A 26,694-nucleotide genomic window follows, 5' to 3' on the forward strand; every position below is an offset into this window, starting at 1 on the left:
CAAATACTGAAAGCTTTTAATACGCCTCTCTGACGATTTCTTATCTTGGGGCTAAGGGTTTTTGGCACATTTTTCTTGCACGACGAAGCGAATCCTCATGCTGGCACATTGTAAATCAACTCATGAGGCGCAAAAGCTCCGTGGACCCGCAGTCACTTGGGTTACAGTCACACACGGCGTGTAAAACACTGATCTGAATTCACCCAACACAACAGAGCAGCCACCTTCTCCCCAGCCCTGACCGTCCGCAGCTCTCCTCTGTGCTGACTCTGCAGAAGGAAATCACCGGGGAAGTGTAGGAAGCTTTTCTTTTTTTCTCTTTTTTTCATCAAGGTAGGGCAAGCAGTTACAACTCAGCTTCTGGCTGACAGTGATCCCTGCAGTTTCCTTGATTTCTTCAGTTTACGGTTTGGGGGAAAGGAGAGGCGACAGAGTGTCGTGGTCGCGCGTTTCTCTCCGTGAGACCGACCCGTACCCAAACGACGCGCGTTTTTCTCTCAAGTCGGGACGCTTTCAACCTCGGGATGAAAAAGCGAGCGCTCGTTTCCCCGTGTTACTCCTAGAAGTGTCAAGAAAAGACATCGTTGCTGAGTCTGAAAAGAAAACCGAGCGTGAATCACCAGATATACATCGGACAGGATTGAAGAGGAGAAAGTTCCCCACTTGAGGGCGAAATCAGACTTTTTTGAGGACGCCAACTTTGAAAAGTGCCAGGAGCCCCGGGGTCTGTCAGAAACAACATGCAGCAATGGTAAATATGAATTTTCTGCGTGTGGTTTCTGAAGTTTTTCAGATTAGGCACATCAGTGTGACAAATCACGGGAGCTGTAACTTTTTATTAACTTGTTTGCTGGTCAGACGAGAGAAGAAAAAAAACAAAAACAAGTTTTGCTGAAGTCATATATTTCCCCCCTGTTTGCTTTGCTTCATATGACTTATTTGCCAGATTTGTCAGTAAAACTAATAGAAAAAAAATTTATTCACCTTGTTTAGATACATTTTTCTTTACCTTTTCCTCGTCTCTGAGTCTTACAAAATCACCAACTGTTGCGTTTCTGAGCCTTTCAAATCCTGAGGAAAAACGGGGCTTAAAAAGTAAGTTAACAAAATCTAACCTCACTTGTTATTATTTAAAGCTTTTGCCTGAAAGTGTTTCATAATTCTCTGCTCCTGCGAGACAAATTAAAAACTTTTAGGTGGCGTCTGAGAGGAAAAATCCAGGCGCTGTAAATTGTGTAACTGTTAAAGTGTTTACATGATATTTACGTATAAGCCACTTTGATACCAGTTGGTATTGGGGCCTTGATTGGAGTAGAGTTCAGTGCAATTTCTTCATACATCAAGGACACACAGGGGCTCATAAAAACAGTGTGAGTTTATTTAGATCAATGTGAACACACTTGATTTTACCTCAGCTGGGTCTAAAATTTGGAAAGTAAATTTTCTTAGGCCTCATAAAATCCCTCTTCTGAAAATCCTGCTTCACTTTTTCTGCACAATTCCTTCTCCTTTAAGGAACAAACAAGTTTTCCTGTGCTATCAACGCAGCCAAAACCTTTAGGTAATTTTAAGAGTTTGTAAAGTGTGTGTGTGTGTTTTTAATTTTTTTTGCCAAATACACTAGTTCACCCCCACTGTTTATGTGCCCCTGTGTTACAGTTCACCCATAAAAACAAACTCATTGAAACACAAGCAGACGGCCAGCTTGAATTTCAAAGTCAGCTTAAGACACTTCAGTTTGGACATTTCTGAACGCTTCAAAAGACGAGGAGAGGAAAAGAGAGAGAGAGTGTGTGAGGGGTAGAAAACGAGAAACAATGAGGGTGACTGAGATGAATGTTCCCACTTAAAAGTACCTTCACACTTTCGTCAGTGAGATGTGTGCGAGATTAATGCCTAACAGTATTTTGGCCTGGTATGAGTGTGCGTGTGTGTCAAGGATGTTTCATGAGCTGGTGCTGCTACTACAGTGAAGAATGCCAATTTACATTCCTGGAGTGTCATTTCATTACTTTTATCTCCGTGCTGCTGTCTCTCAGCCAGACCGAGTGGGGATCTGTTCAATTTCACATTTCCTTTACCACATAAGTTGCAGATGTTAAAATGCTGCTAATGATTTTCATCATGTTCGAAATGCTTCTGTCGTGCGCTTTTTGTGTCGGATAATTATGACTTTTTCAGAATGCGTGAAAGCCACCATGAAACAAATCAGCTTAGCAAATAAAATGCATATTTTGAATGAAACAATTAAAAAAAATTGTACATTTTTAAGACAAAAATCCGCAAAAATTATTAGAGAAAAACACCGTTGTACATGTCCCTTAATATGCAGGAAACAGACCCCCTATTGCACCAGCCTGTACTTCTGCTGCGTGAGGTTAAAGAAAAAGTTAAAGTTGTCAAAGGATCTGCAGCTAGGTCGTGATTCCTCTGGGTCTGTGAGAATCAGAGAGGGGAGAGCGTGTGTGTGTGTGGGGTGGGTGCCACTGGTTAGTCGGTTCAATAATCTGCTGGACAGGTAGGCCTGTGACGCCCCCCCTTAGAGAGTCTGCTAATGAAGAGAAAGGCTGCTTAGCGGTGCTCTGCTCTGACCCCACCAACCCTCCCTGTCCCCCCTGCTGGCTTCCTCTGATTACTCCTCACAACGAGAACACCCCACACCCCCACCCCTCCACACCAACTCCATCCTCACTGTTTCCCCCCGGCTTTCTTACTTTCTAACTCCCTGCCTCCTCACTTAATAAGAATGAGTGCTAAGTGCATAAAGACTCTGCTGATAACCCACTCGGTGCATTTATGCATTTGCTGCTGTCTCCTATTTATGCAGCTGCTTATGCCTATATTTCAATTGATGAATTTAGAGAGATAATCACTGCTTGACCATAATTTCCCAACATATTTTTCTGTGCAGTTTTAGTAATGAGGCCGCGTTTGAAAGTGCAGCGCTTAACCTCAGAGAGGCACAAGTGAAGGGGAATATGTGTAAGTGCAGATCAGGAAGAAAAACCAACAGCATTTATTTTAGATGAAAGGAAATATGCACTTTCACTCATGCTAACAGGTAAAGATATTCAGCAAATCTGAGAGAGAGAGAGAGAGAGCACTTTTTCCATCTCCTCCCACGAGTGTTTCTGTGATGCTTCAGCAGCGTCAAAGCTGGATTGTTGCACTGTTCTTATTTATTCAGAGGTGGGTCACTGGTACCGATATGGCCCTGCTCCTCTCCATCCATTCCCATCACCGATAATCTCTTGAGTGACTGATAGTGTGTCTTGGCAGTGACAGCAAAGGTAATATTTTGAAAGGGGGCGTGGGGGGGTCACATACATAGGGATGGCTTGAGATGGAAATCTTTAAACAAGACACCAGAACCTAAGCTGTGGGCTTTGGCGACTAAAACAGAGACGCAGTGAAATGTTGAAACAAATTGGATCGCAGGGCTCCTAATTTAATAAAGAGCACAGCGTGAGACATACTTGATTTAAAACAATATACATATGCGAGACGTAGTTACATTTTTCGTACCCCAGCACACACAAAGCGAGGAACTGAATCTTCACACACTTACCTTCGTGAAAACATTATGAAATTTGGTCTGTGTTCATGTGATTCTTAACTTTTTTAAAATAAGGAGACATAAATAGCAGAAGGTAATGAACAGGGTGAACAGCTGTTATGACACAAGCATTTAAGATGTGTTTAGTCTCACACTATCACGCAGATTGATATCTGTAAGAGTTTCAGTCTGCTCAATTATTGCATTGTCTCTGCGGTGACAAAATGGATCACATTTGGAAATGGCAAGTTAATCAGATTAAAATCAGCCTCCGAGCTACAAACTGCAACCTGATACCTGTACTTCTATGCATTCATGTCTTTAATGCCCTTTTTTGTTTTCTACAGGCTTCATTTCAAATGTTAAATGTTAAAACTTCTTATGCGCGATAATGTAAGGAAACAGGAAGAACTGGGGAATACTTGTGTGCTAAAACATGAAAACACTGAGTGCTTGTGGAAGCCTCTCACTCACTCTGTCTTTATTTGCGATAGGACACATTTGGCGCAGCGACCCTAATACATTTTCCTGCCCTCTGAGGCGCAGTCATAACTCTTAGGTTTTCAGATGTAATTTGGGGTGGCCTTAATTGATTCTGTCCAGAACTAATTACCAGCGACTGAGTAAAATAAACACCTCAGTGTCACTTGGTGGCAACTGTCCAATCGGTAGGGGAATTACTTTTCACTTGTAATCCATACGTTCTTCAGTGGGGCTGGGATATAATTCATGTCGACGCTATAGAAATAGCAGAGACGCTGGACCTGTGTAACGAACAGGAGTATAGTTGTAACCAAATGGCTCAGTTGGGAGGTATAGGGTTATGTGGTATAATTTATATTTTATAGCTCCCTTCTGCACTGACTGCACTCCAGAATAAAGTTGTTCGATTTTGTTCCATGAACAGGGAGTGAGAAAATCTGGGATTTCACTTGCGATGGAAATTCCAGACGCCGCTTTGTTCCTCGGTTCCTTCTTGTATTTTTTATTTTCCTGTTGAGTCTCATTTCTTGCTTTCAGATAAAAAGACGACAAACTGCTGCTGCGAATAAGTGAGTGTTCATTTGAATGACTGCGTGTATTTTTTTTTTTCTGGGTGTGTGCATGAGTGGCCTTTGCCCGAGTGACTCAAAAAGGGATGGAAAGATCTCCTCAGGCCATACAGAGTGATTTGATTAGAAGAGAATAATTTGCCCTAAAGGTGTCTTTTCTCTTCCCTCCAAAAAAGCTGGTGGAAGAAATCTGATATGACAAGATAAGTGGTGGCTCATGAAAAATTCCTGAGGACTGAGACGTAGCATGTTGACTTTGGAATTATTGCCGTGAGTGTCTAGTTCTTTTTCTAGTAACTGTGCCTGACAATGTTTTTTTTTTTTACCTGAATAGCCTTTGAAATGATTCCTCTGGTTCTCAATCCAGAATTCTTTCATTTAAAATCTGTTTATGTACTGACCGAAGGATGGACAAAGTAAACTCCACAATTCATTCCAGGCATTTTCTTCTTCAGACTTCTTTGACCGTACACCAAAGCAATCTTTATTGGTCAGCTACTGTTATTCCTTCCTGTGAATGGCATTTATCATTGTTTTAAAATAGCGGGCTTGGACAGGCTAAAGACATGCTCCAGTGTATATGCAGCAACTCCTTTGCTGGGCTGCAGCCTTATTTAAAGTTTTGACTGATGTTTTTTTCTAATTGCACACTATTCCAGATCGCGTACCGACTTCATGTTCAGTTTTTGCACTAAAAAGGAGAACTTGTGCCTTTGAGTTTCTTTTTGTTGCCTGTTACTATATCAAGTAGACTTGGGACCTCTCCGTGTCTATATGCTGACATGCATTGCACCCCTTTACCCTGTCATGCAGACTGTGATGTGATCACGTCATAATGCTTTTTTGAGTCCGCCCATGGACTTAGATGGGACGAAGTGGGCCTAGCTGGTCACCAGCAATGCATCTTAAAAATGCAAAATTTACACAGAGTATTTTGTAATGAAAAATGTATATGATTTTATATGAAAAGCAGATCATATGCCAGATTATGATTGTCCACATTATAAGGTCTTTGGTCTCCCCGTGCAGTGTTTTAGAAATGGAACAACAGCATGTAAGATTTATTTCTCAGGGCACAATCCTCTTTCTACTGTTTTCAGGATTTAGTCCCAGTCGTGTTTTCCCTACTGGCTAGCTCGGTGGCCAGGGTGCTATTGTGGTATCCCTCAGTATTATTTAGCTGCTTCTCTAGGGAGAAGCTGGCAATCGTAGTCCACTTCTCTAGAGATCTAAGCAGAACCTGCAGCAGGTGGAAAATTGGTTCACGTGGTGCTACACCAACCTCACAGCTGAATCCAAGACGGTGATGTTGGAGTTTCTTGGAAAGATGACAGACTCATTGTAGGGGCAGCTCATTTTACTGTGCCATTATTTTTTAGTTATTTTGTTGTTGCAAAGTACTTGGCCAGTGTTGTTTATCAGTTTATTTAAGCAGAGTAAAACATCGTCACTCTTTTTTTGCCATTATGCTCATTACGACACGAGTCCTTGTTGACAGATTATATCTTGTGACAGTTCAGCGTGCACCGGTGACAGCCTGAAAGTTGTTACCACGTGTCACACTGTCTCATCACTCTTATAGTCAGCATCAGGAAGTATCGATGAGTAAACAAATATATACCAGCACGTTTGATTTTACTGGATGCAATGTTACCATATACAGTTTAAAATATGATTTCAGAGACTTACAAGGATTATAACATTTTGCTGATGTTATATTAGCGCTGCAACAGTGTATTTATAGTGAAAACTGTTCTGTTGTTGCAACAAGATGCTTCAGGGTTGGGCGTTCTCCCAGTTATACTTTGGTGTGACTCACAAAGAAGTCGTTTTCTTTGTGTAAGAGCGATACAGTCATTAATTACAATTTCCATTTAACTCAAAGTGAGAAATCCTGTACCTAAAAAGCTCATAGGCCTTTTCTCTGGGATCTTATCTACCTAGTAATTGTTTTTTGCATGTTCAAATATTCAGGCAAAAAACTGAATATGTCAAATAGCTGTAGTTCATAGGCTGGACCTAAAGGCCTACATTTGGCTTAATACTAAGTTAAATGTACAAGCATAAGAAACAAGCATATGGTTAAATCTGAGATTGCAGCTGTGGTTATGTGGCAGAATATATGCTTTTTGTTATATGGAAATACTTTTTTGCCTTTTCCCTAAAAAACACACTATTGCAACAGTCAGCTGTGTATCCTACATCTGGATGTTGTTTAGTTCTCATATTAGTAAGATAAAAAAAAAAGATAACTTAAGTGTATGTGTGTGTATGTTTCTGTTGGTGTGTATTAACTAGTGTGTAAATCCATATATTCTGGGCCAAAGGGAGCCGTAATCACCTTGATTTTTCGAGACTTTAGTTTTGGCAGGCTTTTTTTCTGACAATGATTCTCACTTGAATATATTGATAATATTTCAGACACACTGGTAACCTTGTAGGCTGAATGTATAATCTAGCTTCTATTAGCAAGCCTTAATGCAGAGTTTGGACTCTTTAGCCTTGAATGAATTATGTCTTTGATTTTGGATAAAAATCAGCAAAGGATGTCGGTGCATTGTATATGTGTTCAATTACATTTTGAATGCTTTTATGAATTCATGTGTCCAGTGGAATGTGTGCATGTATGAAAGACACTTTTCCTCTCAGCGGCAAGGTGATTATTACTGAATCCATAACCTCTGACCCTAATGAAATAGAAATTTAATCCAAAACAAAGCCACGTCAAAGAGTGCGCATTTTAACCCAAACAGTTCTCTTTTCTTAGTAACAACTTAAATATGCTTACAGTGTAGTGTTTACAGTGTGACAACAGAAAATAATCTATTTAATAGTCATTTGTCTGACTTTGAGCTGGAATTGTTACGGATAAAATAAGTGTGTAATTATATATATATATGTATATATATATATATATATATATGTATATAGATAGATAGATAGATAGATAGATAGACAGCGATACAAGCTAGCTAATTAACTTATATACGTATATTTAATAATTATACATTATACTTTAGGGCTGAATAGTTAATTGAATTTGAATGTCAGTCACAATTTTAGCTCCCCGCAATCGAGCCATATTGAAAATGCATGCCCCGCCAATAGAATGCAAAGCAAATACAAATCAAGCACTCCCCAATTAAGTGCCTGACCACATGCTTGCATGCACCAATCACAGCTGTTCCCTGCACCTCACAGCGGCAATTTTTGCATAACTAGTCTGGATGAGCAACACAACATTAAAAGACAGATATAAAACAAAAAAGCAAATATCTGGGACAGGACAAGGTGAAGAGCTTGTCACTGGAAGTGGATCATCAGTCATTCTTTAGAAATACTTCAGATTCAGCGCATGCGATGTTAACAAAGAGAAAACCATATATATGCATATAGTGCTGAAAATAATCTTGGCCATAATTGTGCACCCCAACTGTACCTCTTACAGACTTGTCAAGGTAGTGATTAGTTTGTACTGTCTTTCAATCTTGTGATTTGGGAGGAAAGAATATTTATTTTGATGCTATACATTAAATACTTAACTCTGTATGAGTATTTTAATCTCTGTCACAATCTTTCAGGGTTCATTGACTAAGCTGTAGCCCTTTGAGCTGAGCGCGCTTTGCAACGCATCACCAAAAACCTGGATGACATGTTAGAAGTCCTACTGTGTGATTGTTGGTGACAAAAGTGCTATTTATGGTGATAATCATAGTAATTAAGCGGTCTCAGGATGATAGGATTTTGTGTGTTTGTTTGTCTTAGTTCACTTTTCCTGTTTGAGGGAAACTTAACACTCATTAACTGTGTGTGAAGGGCACATCTGTATGTGTTTCTGCCTGCATGTACAGTCTATGATTGTGTGTGTGTGTGTGTGTTTTCACATGTGTTTGTGGCTGTGGGTGTTTTTGGAGTGGAGGAGAAATGTGCTGACAGGTAGTGTGTCAGGAGGGGGACAGTGGCGCTTTTGAGACAGATACAAGAGACGAGTCTCAGGGAGAGGGAGAGAGAAAGAGGGCCTCTTTCATGTGACTCTGCATTCCACCAAGGCACAGGCAGGGAGAGGCACAAGACGAGACATGCGTCCCCCCTCGTCATTCCCTCTGCCTCTTCCCCACCGCACCCGCTCTCCCATCCACTCCTCCCCATCCAGCCTCTGTCCCTCCCTTCATCCAGCGACCTTAACATTTATCAAAGAACCCCATGCTGGAATTCCTCTTCAGCATCTGTGTCTTGGTGGGAGAGGCACACACACACACACACACACACACACACACACACACACACACACACACACACACACACACGGCACAGACTCACATAAAAGTGCACATGCACTGTCGCAAACCAATCTGTTTTGAATATTGCAAAACTGCGGAGGGGCCGTCCTTGTTCCTTACTAAGGAGGCCGCCCTCGAGACAATGTCACACTGAGACATGGACACATGCTTGCATACACATTCTCTCCTCCTCCTTGTTTCTTTATTGTACCTCCTGTCACTTTGTCCTATTCATTTAACCTTTCATTAGAGCCAGCTGACAGCCCTGTGTGTGTCTGCACAGCTTCAGGAACAATGCCAAAAAAGCCCCACTGTCACAGTTATTAGATTCCTCTGGCCCCCTTTTACCCTGGCAACTCAATATTAAGAGAGGAAGGGTGAATGAGGGAAGGCAGGGTAAGGGAGAACAAGGGGGAAAGGGAGAAACATGGAGTGCGTGGTTGACACTGCTGCCCAACTCCTATGGTGAAGGGTCCTCTTGACTTGTCAAGGACATGTGCCACATGTTGATAGTAGACTGGTCTCCAGCAGAACAGGGAAGGGAATGTTAGCTACAATGCAGAGCAGGGAGACGCCGGAGAAGGAGAGGACACTCGTCTTGTGCTGTGGCAAGCAGCACCCTGGAGGAGTTGGACTGAAAACACAAACAGTTTGTGGAGGAATTCTGTTTTTAATGGGCAAGCAGGAGGGGCAGTCTGGTCCCCAAGGAAGGACAGACCAGTGCCCTCACCCTCCCCCATTCCCTTCCTTCTCCTGTCTGTCGCCCTGTCTCCCTCACTCTCCTCCTCTGTTCCTCTCTACCCTCACTTTTCTGCTCTTTGCACATCAAGCACTTTAAAGAGAATGTGTGTTTGAGTAATAAATTTTCTATCAACAATAATTTATGTAATTTCATCTGAGAGGAAATAAGCGGAATATGCATCAGTTTGAGAATTCACACTTTATACATCTATCTATTGTTTTCAAAATGACACAATTTTGTTTATTTTAGCTGTTTAACAAAACACATTCAGGTTGTACTCATATGTAAATGGTAAATGGACTAGTTCTTATATAGTGCTTTTCTACTCTCTCTGAGCATTCAAAGCGCTTTACACAACTTACCTCATTCGCCCAATCACACCCAGTCGCACAAGCACTTTTTATATGCTCATTCTGCTTTATATCTAACATTGAAACACACTCATACTCCGATGGATGTATCTGAGCAACTTGGGGTTAGTAACTTGCCCAAGAACATTTGGCATGCAGACTGGAGCAGACGGGGATTGAACCACCACCTGAGCTACAGCCACCCCAGTGGTCTGCAAAGTAAGAACATTTTGGTGGATGGATACATGGTCAGTGACCTCTTTGCAGCTAGGAAAACTTGGTGGTTCCTTAGTGATTTCCTTGAATTCTTTCTTATTTGGCGACTGATTTCAGTAAGTTGCAGTGACCAACTGACCGACCAGAGGCTGAGTGTGCAACACACCACCTTTGACAAGGTGGGAGGCAACCTGTCCCCAAACAATTGCAGTCTTGGGCTGGTTGCAGTCTGTCTTGGGCAGGTTGGAGAGACTAATTGTTGAAGGTGTGCAAGTTATTTATAAATTATATACATTTTATAAATCCACCAACACACTGCAGTCAGTCTGAGTCAGTCTGCTCCAGTGAACTTATCTGCAATAAGCCTTTTTTGCATAGAGAACAGTTGGTTGCCAACTGGCTGTATTCTGGTTATATTCCTATGCAAAAGCAAGATGGCTGAGCGCCTATGCCATTTTACCATTTTATCACCAAAGTAACTTTGAATAATGCAACCGACTATGACCTGAAGACCCGGTCTATGTCTTTGAAGCAGCCATTTCAAAAGCAACAACATCGCAATTCCAAACGGTTCATAGTTTGTCTCCAGTGTGTTTTATTACTTTAAGCTTCAAACAAAGGTCCTTTTAAAAAGTGTTTATTTTAACCAGAGCTACGGTCTTTTCCAAGTTTAAAAAGGTGTTTCTGGCCCAATGAAAGAACACAGTATAAGCCACTGTGTGGATTTCTTTTGTGGCCAATGGCAAACATAACAGTTAAAAAGTATCATGGAGATGTGAGGAAATACATTATTTACTTTATTTGAAATGACAAAATATATATTAAAGCATTAATGCCAAGATTGTGTTAAATTATTTTGTGTTAAATGAAAATGAAATGAAATACATTTCCTTTAAATTACATTTTCTGCTTCAGTTTAGTTGCATATCCCTGCAGTTACTCAGACACAGGGCTGGAATAGAACAAATTCATCAGATTTCCAGTCTGCTGTAATTTTTTATTTAGCCAGGTTCAGGTAACACTGTAAAATCTCCATTCTCAAGGCTATTAAATCCACAAATTCTTTGGGGCGCATAGGTTCATATGAATTTTATAAAATATCGAACCAAACTAAACTTTACGCAAAATGCACCAAGGCATGCTCTGTTCACTGTGCACTCCAGACGCGCTCAGGAAACACTTCTGAATCTGCTGTGAGGGGAGCTGTGAAGCATCTCTAGTAACACCCGGTGCACTTCAGCAAAGCTCAGTAAAGCTGTGTTTAGGTCAGTCCAGCACAGTCAGCAGTGGACAGTGATGCTTTTTCAGTAATACATTAGCTAAAATGGATCAGGGCCTGGTGTGGTGTGCTAAGGCATTGGTCGCTCTCGTAGGGGGGCAATGAATTGCTCACGTGTCATTGGAGATCGAGCAAGTACGCCCATGTGCATCCACACACACACACACACATTGACACACAAGCACATTTTCCCCGGCCCTAAAGGAAGAAAGAGGGACAGCAATGGTGCAACAGCCTGAACCCTGACCATCGGGCAGCAGTCTTGATGAAGCCCATCTCTCACTTCTGTCACCCAATTGCTCCTATTCCTCCCCCTTTCCCCCCTCTCAGGCCACCACTTGCTCTGTGTGACTGACTCTTTATTTATTTCTTTACCCTCATCTCGTCACTTAGTTAGAGCAGCGACCAGCAGTCTGTCTCTCTTCTGTCCTCTCTGTCATCCTTTTTTTTCCCACCCTTCTCCCTCCGCCTGGAGGCTGTCGATCCACCTGTCTGCTCCACATCTCTCTAATTCTCTGACTGGACTCTCTCTTTCCTCTCTCAGGGCTGTAATTGATGGTGGTGTTATTGTGTCCAGTTCTCCAGCCTTAAAGCTGTTCCTCCAGGTCAGCACTACCTCACCATTTAAAACACCCCGTGAATTCACAGTCGACAGCGAGGAACTTTTTTTGAAAGCGCTGAAGCCAGGGCTACCAATTTGCTTTGGCTGTTTTAAGCAATCAAAGTGTGCCTGATGGGATTTTAAGCTGTTCTTCAAATTCAAAACAATCTTGACATCTGCGCTTGAACTCTATTCTGTCATTTTGAATTAGGGACAATATTTCCTTGGAACTTCATGTTCCTTCTCAAGAGAAGTGTTTGCCCTTGGCCGCGATAGAAATGCACTCAGTGGCTTTGACTGTGGTCTTTGTTTGGTGGTCCTTTCTTGTAGCACATTTCAGCTGAGTTTTAAACTATTTCTCAAAGGAATTACAATGTGAGGTGGGAAGAAGTTTTCAAAGTATCCTGGAGAAAAAAAAATACCTGTTCAGAAGTTTTATTTCTAATTCTTCCTTATTTTCATACTTGTCCCCTCTAAAGTGATCAAGGTCCTCATACATTCAATTCACTTGCACGTTTTTTTCAGTGAAGCTATCTCAACATTGTGGTTATTGAAAAATTCACAAGGTTAAGGAGTGACTATACCTGCAGTATGAGCGTTTTCCTACTGCAGGTATATATATAAATGTATACATACTCTAAGGTCTTTCTTTCCCTTTTTCTGTCTCACTTTGTCTGCTTCTCTGTCTTTCTCTCTTGCACTCTAGGCTCCAGTCCCTCCTCAGCATGAACCTTGTATTTATTACCCTCTAAGTAATCACTTTGCTTTCTCTTTTGATAGACTGTTATTGCTCTAACTAGCTGAGGTCCCTATAGGTATTTGGAGGCTTTCCAGTTTTATTAGACAAAGGCCTCATTATTCAAGGCCAGCATTAAGACTACCATTAGATCCATTTGCCCCCTAGTCACATGTATCCAGTTGCAGCCAATTCATATTATAGCCCCTGCACACTTAGTATTTACAGCACAAACATACTCATTCCCCCTTGTCAAAGTTAAATATAGACAGTATTCAGAAAGCAACCTTGCCACTATGAGAAGTAGCTGTGAAGTTGTCTCTGCTTGTCTGCTCCTTACGGTTTTTGCACACATAATGTGGTCAATATTGATGTCCAGTAAAAGTTTTTTTTTAAGTTACTGTGCATATTTCTTCAAAGAGAGAGCTCTCCATCCCCCCTCATAAAAAGCCAAGAGTATTGCATATAGAACGGTATTATTTTTGTTATCCATCCATCCATCCGTTTGCTTCTTCTCCAAGGGTCTAGGGTCGCAATATGGATGGAGCACTAGAAATAATGGCATCTGTAACGGTTGCTTTTGAACTGTTTCAAGTCACCCAAGTTCTCTGCATCATGGTTCACATTTGTTTTACTTTTGTTTTCTATCACCTAGCCACCTTTGCCTGACTCCTTTTCTTCTTCTGTTCCTTTCTTTGCTCTAATTTTTGCCTTTTGTGCCCTTACTTAAGTAAGGGCACAAAGCTGTACTTAGTTTTTCTAAGGCAACGAGTTTGTTCTGGGAACTAATTAGATTTTACAGTTTAGGGTTTTCTGTAGGGTTACACAGTTGCTGTCCACCATTTTGATGAAAGCTATAGAGACATATCCTCCTCCTTTTTTGTTTTCAGGGTCGAGCCTTCTTTTCCCCAGAAAATATGCATGTAGAAAGCCATTATTCTATAACCATTACATCCAAACTTCCTTCATAATCATCAGTTAAAGCACACAAGCTGCCCATTGCCTGTTACAGAATCAAGGCAGGCGTTCCCCACAGCAGCCTTGACCAACATTCAATGGCTTTCATGACTAGGAGATGCTGTTAAATAAACTGAGCTCTACTGGCTGGTCACAGTGCCTTTTAGACTACAAACTTTAATATAAGGTGTGTTTTCCCCACTTTTCAACACAACAATGTTTAATAAGACTATAAGAAATTCCATATCTGCATTTAGCATTTAGTAAGACTTGAATTTTCAGCCAGAAGCCACCATAAGAGCAGGTGTCACTGATATTTCTTGATTACATGAAAATGATTGGAAATAGCAGCAGTTTGAGCGCACCCAAGCATGTTAAGTGTCTGTATGACACCAGAATGCTTAAAAACCCAGATTCATATAAGACTCTGATTCTTCACTTGTTTGAACAAATTCATAAAAGCAGGTATTTGTCATAGCAGTATGTTGACAGAATAGAAAAAGTGGATATTAGCTGTGATGGCGTAATGCAGTACTGTGTCAGTGTGTAGTGTGCACATATTTTGTGCTATTGTATGGCATCTTCAAAAAAGGTGATCTTGACCTGGAAAGACAAAAGAGTTTTGTGAATGCTTCACAAGTTGTTATCAAAAATCTAAGGTTTACTACACTAATAAAAACTTGCCACTAACTTGTGGCTCAGTCACACTGGAGTGAAAATATGACATAAAAAGCAGTGGTTGCCCCTTGATATCAGCGAATATTTTCACATTTGGTGGTGATTTCAAGTTGTTGCAGAGCCTAACTGGCAACCACCCTCAGCCTCTGGCTACCACAGGTTTACACGAGTCGTCCAGTGGTTGTCAAACTTTCACCAAACAATGATGGTCTGAATTGATCACTTTTGCAAAAATTGACAAAGATTTGCAAATTATTTCCATTAAATGTATAAACACAAACAGATTTCAAACATTTTGCAATTGTATGCACATGGCAACATATTTACAATTTCTGCTGATTTATCACAGCTGATTACAGTATCAACACAAAAAGACCCAATTTAATTGCCAACTGATCGCAGACTGACTCTATCTTATTACCACTTTACTGTCATCTTGAAACAACAACGTTGATTTGAAGACAGAGACCCTCTTCGAAGCACTCATTTAATAGGCAGGAGATTGGAAGTTCATTGCACACACTCACAGTAATTTTGGTTATACTGTGGTCTTAAACCATTGTTTTCCCTTGTGTTTGTAGCATTAATGGCACAAACTACAGACCTTTAACCCACTTTGAAGTGAAGAAAACAACACAGTCGAAAGTCTGTTTCATTACAGAAGTACTGGTTCTGCACAGTGTTTTTGAACTGGCTAGATGAATTTCTATATATAGTATCAAAGAAACAAAAAAACGAAGCAGAATATTATGACACGTTTTTCTCTGCTTCTCTCCGCCAGATAATGATCTTTATGAAAAGTGTTTAGCTTGATAAATCAGACAAATTAATTGTAATAAATGAGAAATACAATTTCAGATATACATAGCTTTAAGTGAACACTGAGTTAAGTTAACCAAATTTACTTTAAGTTCAACATTGCAGGCATGTGAGAAGTCGGTCAAACTCTAACTACTAAAACCATGATAGTTTAAAATATGCATACCTTTTTTTCTATAAACAGAAAAGTATGAACATAAAAGATTTATCACTTTCCTGGAGATCATCAGATCATCAGATAATAGACTATTTTCAGTCTATATTGCACCATTCATGCAAGTTTACTATTGTGACTTTATCTTCAGGCTGCCCAAACACCCCTCACCTGCAAAGAGATTTAAGGTGCCCTAGTTTTGATTCCTTCCATTTCTTTGTTGCAGCTTTTTAATTTCTTTGTTGCCACCTGTGTGTCCAATATGGTGCTCATCCCTCCTAATCGATGGCCCCTTATTGGGTTTCTGCGTTTGGTCAAATATCTCATCGCTTTCTCCCCCCTCAAGGCAACAGAATCCAAACTAATAAGAAATCTCCTCAGTCTCTTGGGTTGAGTGTTCAGATGAAAAAAATTATTAGTGCAGAGATAGCATGTATCTGTGACAGAAATCAGATTTTCAACAAGTTTGCTAGTTTAGAGCTAAAGCTCCTGACAAAGAAGTTGACGCGTTGACTGATCTCGAGGAGGATGTTAGCTCATGTCTGCACACAAATGGTTTAATTTTAAAAAGTCTATTCTTCACTTTTGAGAATCTGTTGAGTTTTTCCCCACCAAAATACTGAGTTTTCCCAAAAATGTTCCTTAAATGTAGATAAATAAAATGTTGAATAGAAGTGTGGATGTAGAAGAGTCATCTTTTTCTTCATTTTTGTGTACGCTCATTTTGACCATTTCATATTGATGATGTCACATAACTCTACTCAACATTCAGAAAAGTTACGATGTATAAATAATAGTTTTATAGTCCTAATGCAACAGTGCAAGTACTATCATTAACCTTGTTTATAATGTTGCATTCACAGTCCACAATAAAACCACTTTTGACAAAGGAGGAGACCTTAGATTCAGTTTATACTTCAAGAAAAAACACAGTGTTCTTCAGGCTTGCAGACAGAAGAAGGAGATGTTAAAAGCCCCTTTTTCTAAGTCAGGCATATTAGTCAAAAATAGAGTTGTAAGCTTTGTCCAAAAAAACAACAACCTTTCAACCAATTCATCGGTAAAAGTTTAACTGAGACCCAACAGGCAAAGAACGCTGAGGTACTGCACAGCTCTGTCATTTAGATGAAAGAGGACATTTTGCCTTTTTTCTTTTTGTGTTACAGTGCTTACAGAAAAGCTTCAAAAAGTCGCACTGACATGTAAACGGCGTTTTGGCTTCACTGGCTTAAGTGCAGTGACTGTTTTTACTCATTGTCCTCATGTCTAAGATTGGAGGCAGCTTTTGCTTGTAAGTGATGGTTTTAAAGTTAGCATGTTGTACCTAGCATCTAATACACACACAGGAAAAACATGCAGCTGCTTTTGAAAAAACCCCCAACTTGCTATGTAACAGGTATACATAGACTGGCAAAACCATGCACATCTACCACAGACGTCCATAAAGTTATGTCTAACCTGAACTCTAAACTGTATGCTAGTGTTGCAGAATGAATATTATATTATAATACTGGCGTAAAATATGCCGTTTACCTGCACTTCATTGAATTTCTTCACTTCAAATCAGGCAGAAATCACATTGCGTTAATGCCAGGACTTACCATAAAAATTTTTGTAAAAAATTTTTCAACCCCATCTTTGACCATAACTCCATCAGTTGGGGGAGATTCGAGAGACAGGAATTGCTCAGTGACATCCCCAGCAAAGAGAGTAATAGTGAGTGACACAGACTCACAAGACACCTGGAGGGCTCTTTTAAGGTCGAGGACTTTATACCTCTCCCGAATCGCCCGAGGCAGATAGTAGTCTGGAGGAACACCGTATTGGTGCTGAGCTGTATCAGTTTGAACTGCCAGCTCGAGACGTGGTAATGCCCGTAGCTATGAATGTGGCAATGCACGTGCTAAAGAGGGACTATCTTGCTACCTACAACCATTGTTGAGTCATAGGATGATCTTAAGAGAATGAACGCAGACCAGTAGTTTTCATAGAGATGTCAAAAAAGCCAACTGCCAACATTACTCAAAAAACTGTGAACTGTCTCTTTGAAATTAAAAAGTATCTGCTGACAGAGAACCATATCTCATAGTTTATCATTCAAGAGTGATGGCTAGGGGAAGTGGCCTGTTATTTATTTATTTGTGTGTGTTTTGAATATAGTACATAATATAGATAAGACCCCAAATTATTGGCACTATGTCAAGCCTTGCAAGTTTCAGTGTGATTTAATACATTACACTACATTGTACTTATATAGCACTTTTCCACTCGATTTGAACATTCAAACACTTGTTTGTTTTTGTATGCCTAAGCACATTTTAACCTAATGTTGACTCTCTGATGGATGCATTAGGAGCAACTTGAGGTTTGGTAGTATCTTGCCCAAGGATACTTTGACATACCGATTTAAGGAGCCAGGGATCGAGCCACCAACCTTCTGATCAGCAGAGCACATGCGCTACCTCCTGACCCAAAGACACCCCTAATCATAGCAACTAATCATTTGTACTTTACTCCCAAATGAACTCAGTGACCAAATTTGTAATTATTCTGGTATTGGTTACATCAACAAATAGGGTTAGCTTACAAACTTAGCTGGTGGCCTGGTGGTTTTCATGAACAGGGTTGTCTGGGATGGAGTGAAATTCCCAGTCTGAATTATTGTCTCAGACCAATTTTGTGTATTAGTTAACAAAAAAAACTTTGAAAGTGTCAGAAACTATCCATATATACACAATATATAGCTGTCCTGTATATATAGAGAGATGGCGAGAGAGAGGGAAAGAGGGGAAAGTAGAAAGTGCCACTTTGGAGTAAAGCTGTCATTACTCCGGCTGGTGCACTCCCTCATAAATACTGATAATGAGATGCTTTCAGCACCCTAATCATTTGCCAATGTAGGAGTTGGTAGTGTTAGAGGAAAACTCATTTCTTCTTCTGTCTGTAGATGACACTACAGATTCTGTCACTGCTATAGCTAGTCCTACATAGAAAAGAATGTATCTTTCTTGCACTCCTCTCATGGCAGCAAGCAAAACCAAACTGTTTTCTCCATAAACAAACTGACTGAAGCAAAACCCAGAAAAGAAAAAAGAAATTTGCTACTGTGTGATTCTTTTTTTCAGCTGCTGTTTTTGTACATGTTTGCTTTTCAAAAATATCACCAGAAAGCAGGAAATTACATGTCGGACACTAGAAAGTAGGTAAAAAGGTCAAATAGATTTCTGTACCCCAGTTAACCTTTTGCATTAGCTTCAACTCTGGTGTCCAAATATTTTCATTCCTATCATAGTTAACAATACGACCTGTTGAGAGGATGTATTGGATAATGCATTTTTAAACTTCTCTAAATATGACGTCCAACCAACAACTTCCCAATCACAAGTCCACTAGTCTATCTTCCACTTGACATTGACTGTCTGTCTTTGTCAGCTTACATGCCATGTTCTACAGTCAGCATGGTTTGTTTCAGTAATGTCAGGATTGGAATTCTTTTTTTTGTTTTTTTTACCTTTTGTTATAGCCCCTTTTAAGAAATCAGTGGTTTCTGTGCACTGTGAGTTAGAAATTCAATGATTCTGCATTTTTGTCACGAAGGACATAAGGTCATGAAGCCCTGTATGTTGCAGAGTTTGTGCAGATATTTTGAGCTTGTCTGAAGTTATCTGTACCAACAGGTTCACTGTGTGATGTCCTAAAAGTGTTGGGGAGTTTCCCCCTTCAGGGCAGCCACACGAAGGGCCTCATATGCCCCCTCCTCTCCTGCCTACTGGCTCAGAAAGCACTGAGATCTCTGGAGGCATTTCCAGGATAAAATAAACAAGAAAATGCCTGTGAAAAGGAGCCTCTGACTCTCTCGCTCTCTCTTTATATATATATATCTATATATATAGATATATATATATCCCATGGGCCATCACTCTAATGGTTGATCCCTAAGAAGCTCTATGAAAGCACTGTATAGCATGTCATCTTTTGCCGTCTATCTTCCACTGGCCATTAAATAGCATCTCCTTGATCGTTTTAATAGTCCCTCCATACTGCCTCTCTTTGACTCCGACAGTGATTGGACAAACACTGGTGTCCCTAGTGATATAAGAGGAATACATTGAGGAGCTATTGTGGTTTTCCAGGGCCTGACTGTGTATTGTTTACTGGGTCTGCTTGATTGCCCTCTGTCCAAATCAGAGGGTACAGGCAGGCAGGGCAGAGGTCTACAGGGATGCACTGTGTTGTGGACTGTCCCACCGTGCTAAGAATATTCACTCAAGCCATGACTCTGAGGTGGAACCCATCCGTAGCTCAGTAAACACACACACACACACACACACACACACACACACAAAAAGAAGTCATACGTCTGATCTCCTGGGACCATGCATAAATGTTGAGGAGTGTATCTGAGGACATGTGTGGTAGGAGGCTGAATCTTTCTCCACGTCACAAATAATTACTCCCTGCGTGACTTTGCTATTAAGTGGAAAACACAGGAGACCGTCCTCACTGACAGTGGCACATATATCTCCAAAGCAATAACAAACATATGCTTTTGGAAATTATACACTAGCTAGGTGTATGCTAAGTTTGGATTAATAAGTATAAACATCTTTTCCCCTGGTCTTCTTACATCATAGCTCTAGGTCATGGAACCCAACAGCAATGGCAGCCAATTCAATGAGAGAAAAAAAAACGCTTCTCTCCGGTGTAATCTTTAGCAACCTCAGATTTTTATCTGTTAATCCCTTACTTAAAACTTTGAATAAAGCTAATTAGAGACTCTATCTTACCACAGTTGCACCTCATTGACCAGATGGTGGGAATATTCAGAGAGCAAGGTTACATCGCTAAGTTACAATTTGATAAATGCTAAAGGCTAACACAGTCATTCAAACTTTAAACAGTTTTGGAATTTTTTTTCTCCTTAATCTCATGAGCGGTTATCTTTAGCGGTGTGTGTGTGCTTTTGAAGCATCGTGGAATTCGTGTTTCATGGTCACAGTTTCAGAGCAGGTCTGGTCCTCAAGGCTGCCACGGCTAACCTTGCTAACTAGCAAGGTAACATTAGCATATCTTATCAAAGCAAAGCACAGTAAGCAAAATATGGCATTTTCTGTAATATAAAACGCTAGCCAATAAAATAACTCTCAAAACTGCGACTGTTTGATCAGGCGTGGCGCCAAAGTATTACCTTTTATCTTCACAGGGGGATGAACAGGGGAGAACTCCAGTACTCTTACCAACCACTTTATTCAGTACACCTCTCTAGTTCTGGGGTTGGACACCCTGTTGCCTTCAGAGCTGCCTTAATTCTTCATGGCATGGATTCAATAAAGTATTGGAGACATTCCTTAGAGATTTTGGTCTGAATTGACATGATAGCATCACAAAGTTGATACAAATTTGTTGCCTGCACATCCATGATGTGAATCTCTAGTTCCATCACATCCAAAAGGCGCTCTATTAGTTTGAGATCTGGTGACCATAGAGGCCATTTGAGTACAGTGACATCATCGTCATGTTCAAGACACAGTTTGAAATGATTTGAGCTTTGTGACATGAGCTGTTATCCTGCTAGAAGCAGTCATCAGAAGGTGGGTCTCTAAGTCTACCAAGAAAATATCCCCAAAGTCATCACACCACCAACAACAACCTGAATTGTTAATACGAAGCAGGACAGATCCATGCTTTCATGTTGTTTACATCAAATGCTTATGCCACCATCTAAATGTTGCAGCAGAAATCAAGACTCATCCAACCAGGCAATATTTTGTCTCCTATTGCCTGATTTTGGTGCAAACGGTTTCCTGTTCTGAAGTGGCAGGATTGGTACCAGGTGCGGCCTTCTGCTGTTGTAGCCCATGTGCCTCAAAGCTTGATGTACTGTGCATTAAGACATGCTCTTCTGTATACCTTGGATGTAACAACTGGTTATTTGAGTTATTGCTGCCTTTCTATCAGCTCAAAGCAGTCTGGGCATTCTCCTCTGATCTCTGATGTCAACAAGGACTTTTCTTCCAGACAACCGCTGCTCCCTGTATATTTTAATCTTTTTGGACCATTCTCTGTAAACCCTAGAGATAGTTGTGTGGGAAAATCCCAGTGGTTTCTGAAATAGACCAGCCATTCTGACACCAAAAACCCTGTCATGTTCAAAGTCACTTAAAATTTCCTTTCTTCCCATTCTGATGCTCAGTTTAAACTTCAGCAGGTTGTTTTGACCATGCTTAGATCTATTGAGATAGTGCCTTGTGATTGGCTGATTACAAATTTGTGTCAACGCGTAGTTAACAGGTACTGTACCTATGGAAGATTGAGTGCGAGAGATCAGATTTTGTTTTTGTCGTAACAACCTCAACACATTTTTTCTGGGCAAGCATAGACTTTAAAGTGAATTTCTTCATGAAAAGTTTTGCTTGCTCTACTGAAGTTTCAGAACCTCCAAATTCACAGGTTTGGAATTCTAAGAGCTCTATACTCTTAAGAAGCTATTCTTAGCTTTATTAGTGATGGAATTGCATTTATTTTTTGTTACTAAAGAAATCACAAAAATACATCTCTTTATCACACATAAAGGGAAGGAAATGTGGGAGCAAACAGTGCTGGTATGAATGGGTCAACAGAGTTTCAGGCTATGAGGCTTTTATGTTGTGTCTACATGAATCTGACTTGACACCTAGTTTCTAAACAGCTATGAATTCGTCAAATCACTTTAAGCATATTGCCAATAACTAAAAGATGGCAGTGCTGTTTTGAAAAAAAAGAAGAAAATACCTGCAGTATGACTGTAGCTGGCTTGTTTACATGCTCAGAGCCTCAAATACAACTCTCACTGCCCAACTTGTAACATATTGACAGTTGTTCGGGACCCCTGGCATCTTGTGTATAGCCTTGAGGTTACCCATATTTTTTTAATGTGCAGGGTTAATGTTTTATGGGGCATATTTTAAACTTAAAACTGTTTAAACCTAATCATGTAGTTTGGGTGCCTAAACCTAACCAAACAGCAAAGTCAAAGTGAAAGTAAAAACCAGCGAAAATGGAAGTAATCAGTCAGTGAAAGCAAAACTAAACAGAGATTTGTGATTTACAACACCAAACACGCTTCAGTTTCTCTACATGAAACAGGCTCGTTACCTCTTGGCGTACAATCCTGAGCAAGTGAAGAGTTCAAATTTCAGTTTGGCATTAAATGTAAGTCACTTTGTCACTTTGTTTTTCTTTTTTTTTTCTATTTGAAACCTAAAAGGCCACTTTCCCATGATACTTCCATCTAGTTCTGTATTTGCAGAAGCTGAGTGAAATAAAATTTGATTATCATGGAAAGATGTTGGGAGAATTCAATCTGTATGTTTGTTTTGTGCCTGTAAAAGTTTTGACCCTGTCTCTGAGGGTTGCAGGGACTTGATGTTGTTTAGACTCATCTCTCTTCCTTCTTCCCCTGGAGAGCTGTCTTTGTAACAACCCCAGCATCCTGTTCACTGCTCCACTGCATCCATATCGCGCTAATGATCATGGGAGTGGACAGCTGCTTAATGCAGTAGTGTCATCAGTGCTGCTTTCTGATAGCAGCTCCATTGCACTTGACGGGACTCAAATGTATCTGCTCAACACGAGCCCTCCGCATTTAGCAGATCGAGTAATGTGATTTCGGAACACCTCAGTAAAGGTGTATTAGATGTGTGCCATGTCACATTTGCAGGGTATGATTACAAGACATATCACATTTGTAGTATATGATTACAAACAAGGTTGTTATTGCTTTTCACTGCTTGGTAATCTGTCAAATTTCAGCGGGCAGCTCTCGGTGACTTTACAAGTGTCTCATAAATGATTCCTAGCGGAGAAAGAAGTCTCAAAATCATGTTCCTGAATAAAAATCCATGTAAAAAGAGAATTTCTACATTTAATAAAAGTACTTTGTAGAAAGTGGGGTGGGTTAAGGGATTTTCTGTTAAGCACTGTAATTTAATAAAGGATACCAGAGCCACTTTCATTATCATGTAGTACACATGCGGTATAATCGTGACTCAAGCAGTCAGCATTAAAACCTTATGTCTTTGACAAAATGTCATAATGATTATTTTTTAACATCAAATTAAATTTTTTTTTTTTTTAATAGTTTTTAAACTAATAATATCACAGATTTCTCTGTCAAATTAAAGTAGTTCTGCACAGTAAATGTTTTGTGGAATAATTAGCGGTTTACTTAAAGCAGACCTTTTTTCTGAAAACGCACAATCCTGAATGGGATATGTGGTAGAAAATGGATGGATGGATTTTTGGTCATAAAAACAGCCTACAAATATAGCATTGCATCATCAGTATCTAAACTATTAAACATCAAACTTGCAATGTAAAAACTCTTTTTTGTTTTGCATTTTGAAAACGAGGCCTCACGATAACTTTGTATCTTTTTTCATTAAAGATCATTTATAAATATCTTAAACTTGCTCTGAGTTACAATCATGTTTCTTCTGTGAGGTTTTACAGCTTCAAAGATTCAATGATTAAAACCGAAAAATACATGCGTTATCACCTACAGTACCTCTGGGGTTGTTAGTACCATTGTTTAAGAAGCACTGATTTTGAACATAAAACTTTTACAGAACATGAACTGGGCTTTAAAAATCAGCAGTTCATAAACATCGCTTAGGAAACAAACTGGGCTCTGAGTAAACACTAAGCTTCAAACTGGAAAGTTGCTGGAAAAAAAGGAGATTGCACCAATCAAGTGAAGAAGAAGTCTTCTGTAGAAATATGTGAATTGGTTACAAAGTAACAACTACAGCTCAACTCAAGTTATGATGTGCACATGAATTGCAGTCAATCAATCAGTATGAGAAGAGTAGCTGTTATAGCTGACAACGACTCTTAGTAGCTTCTCTCTTCATCAGTTGCAAACAAAGAAGCAGATTCATAACTACTTATTACATTTGAGTTTTTTTAGTAATGTTTCTGATTTGAAATTTAGGGTAGTACAGTATACAGTACAGAAGTACAGTGTTGGAGAAAAAAAAGAAAAAGAAAAACAAACCTAAATAAGAATTGAATTTGAGATTTTTTTTGAAAACAGTTCAAGTGTCCACACAAAAAGAATTACTTGTTATTGTAACAAGAATAAAGGAAGCTGGTTACTTTGACCCTTGACTGTAGTATATGTAGTCATTTAGTCATGTGCGCTCTTTCTCTCTCTCTCTCACTCCCTCAGACTTGGTAGTGGTGCTCCTGTCCGGTGCAGCTAAAATAACAGCCGAGCAGTTGGAATAATACCACACAGTACAAGTTTCATAAGAGTGTAAAAGGAAAGGTACACCCTCACAAAGTGATGTGGGATTTTAACATGTGGCTGTTTGCACTAGCATGTCAGTGTGTGCATGCCAGCAGCTTTTATTTCAAGCAAAAACAAACAATAAAAGAAAACAAACCACACACACATATGAAGTAGTTTCGCAATTAAAAGCTCACCAATTTTTAACTTTTAACTATATTTTAATGGAAATTCTGTTTATGGACCAACATTAAACCTACATGTCACCTTACTTACCCATCTTGTTTTCATTTTGTTTGTTTTATTAAAGAATGTATTTAGGACTCCAAAAAACACTGATAAAATAAAGTGATTAAGATGTCAGCACTCATTGATCGTGCTTCTGGAAAGATAAATGTCATTTTTCTGAAGTCTGAGGACTACACGAAGAATTTCCTCCAGGGTGAAATAGGATGGTGGCAGGAATCTTAAAGGGTGATGTCTCAAACCTGGGCATTCAAAAACACACACAAAAGGAATTATGTGTACTTGTCATTTGATGTACACCACATCAGCCCCCTCGTTTGAGATTCCTGTCTGTCCCTCCTGTCTGCACTCTTACCCTCTCTTTCCTCTTCTTTTCCTCTGTCCCTCTTCCCATCCTCCCTTCTTGCAGTTCATATTTCAGTTTGCTCCCAGGAGCTCGCAGGTCTGTGCCAGACGGAAATTCGCTGAGGCTGCAGGAGCCCCCTTGGAGGCCACATGGAGGAGGGACAGGAGGGGAACAATCAGGCCCAGTCCTTCCTCACTATCCCTCCCTCATGTTTTCTCCTTTTACCCCCCACCCATGCCTCTTTTTTTCTCTTTCTCACTTACTTTCGGTTCCCCCCTCTCTCTCGCTCCTGTCTCTTTCTGTCTCCTCTGTATCCAGCCTGCCAGGCTACGCAGGTCCTCAGGGTGACTTGCCTTTGGCCGGGGTACCTCAGCACAGAACCCTCTTCTCACCTCCTTCACCCAGCACTCCCCCTCCACAGCTTCTCCTCCTATCTGGCTCCAGCTCTCCTCCTTTCCCTCCACTCTCCTCCTTCCTTCTCCAGATCTCTCCCCAGGGGGAAGACGGTGAGGCCATCCAGTCCCGAGCTGTCCATCAGCGAGGGTGTTTACTTGCAGCGTGACAGGCCGACACATCTGGAGCGCATATTCACTAGTGTTCACACTCTCACCCCCCCACGTACTCTTTGCTGGCCCTATATATATATTCTTGTGCTGCCACCAGACACATTCCTTCAGCTCATTTCAGGGTTCTTTGTCGTTGTTATGGCGAGCCCACCTCTAACTTATATACACTCACTCAAAGCACATACAAACACACACAAAGACTCACACACTCAAAGATTTGTTTTCATCCATTTTCCCTTTTTCTTTCACCCCTCCAGTGGTTTTTCAGTTGCATGACAGAAATTGGAGTTAACCAGCAGTAGGGGTGGGCTGATGAGGGGAGTGGGGGTGGGGGGCAGTGATGGGGATGGGGCAAAAGTCAGACTTCTCTCATCCACTTCTCTCTCTCTCTCTCTTTGTATCTCTTCCTCTTTTCTCTCTTTTCAGTGAGTGCAAACTAATTACAGCAACTCCTCCGCTCCTTTTTGGAAACCCATGACTACTGCTCTAATGAAGTGACAACTTTTCTTCATTTTGCATCTCATGTCTTGCTCCCTCTCTCTCTCTCTCTTTTCCCCCTTTGCTAACTCATCCTCCCACCCTGCATCACACCCACTCGCCCACCCTGTCTGTTTTCCCAACATTCCTGTGCTGGTGTGTGACTGTGATGGCTTGTCATCTCCCAGGAATGTCCTGCTCTCCCACCTCGTCCCCCCCGATTTGGCGTGAAGCATTTGCTCCTGGTTTCCGACTCTGCACACGTACACACGCATACACACACACACGCGCGTGCGTGCGCGGCCACACTCTTGAAATGCTAGCTTTTAAAAAAATGTGTTCATGCAGATGGTGTCCATTGGGCTGCATAC

The 26,694-nt window shown here is 40.5% G+C and overlaps 1 protein-coding gene across 1 annotated transcript in view; it reads left to right on the top strand.

The window, feature by feature from the left end:
- bnc2 (basonuclin zinc finger protein 2) overlaps positions 1-26,694 on the top strand; it is a 166,050-nt gene continuing 139,356 nt past the window's right edge. The window contains exon 1 of the mRNA XM_005456976.4: positions 1-751. Coding sequence (XP_005457033.1) covers positions 749-751 — 3 coding nt within the window. The 5' untranslated portion in view covers positions 1-748. The remainder of the gene's footprint in view (positions 752-26,694) is intronic.

This window comes from Oreochromis niloticus, linkage group LG6 (assembly GCF_001858045.2).
Source record: "Oreochromis niloticus isolate F11D_XX linkage group LG6, O_niloticus_UMD_NMBU, whole genome shotgun sequence".
Lineage (NCBI taxonomy): Eukaryota > Metazoa > Chordata > Actinopteri > Cichliformes > Cichlidae > Oreochromis > Oreochromis niloticus.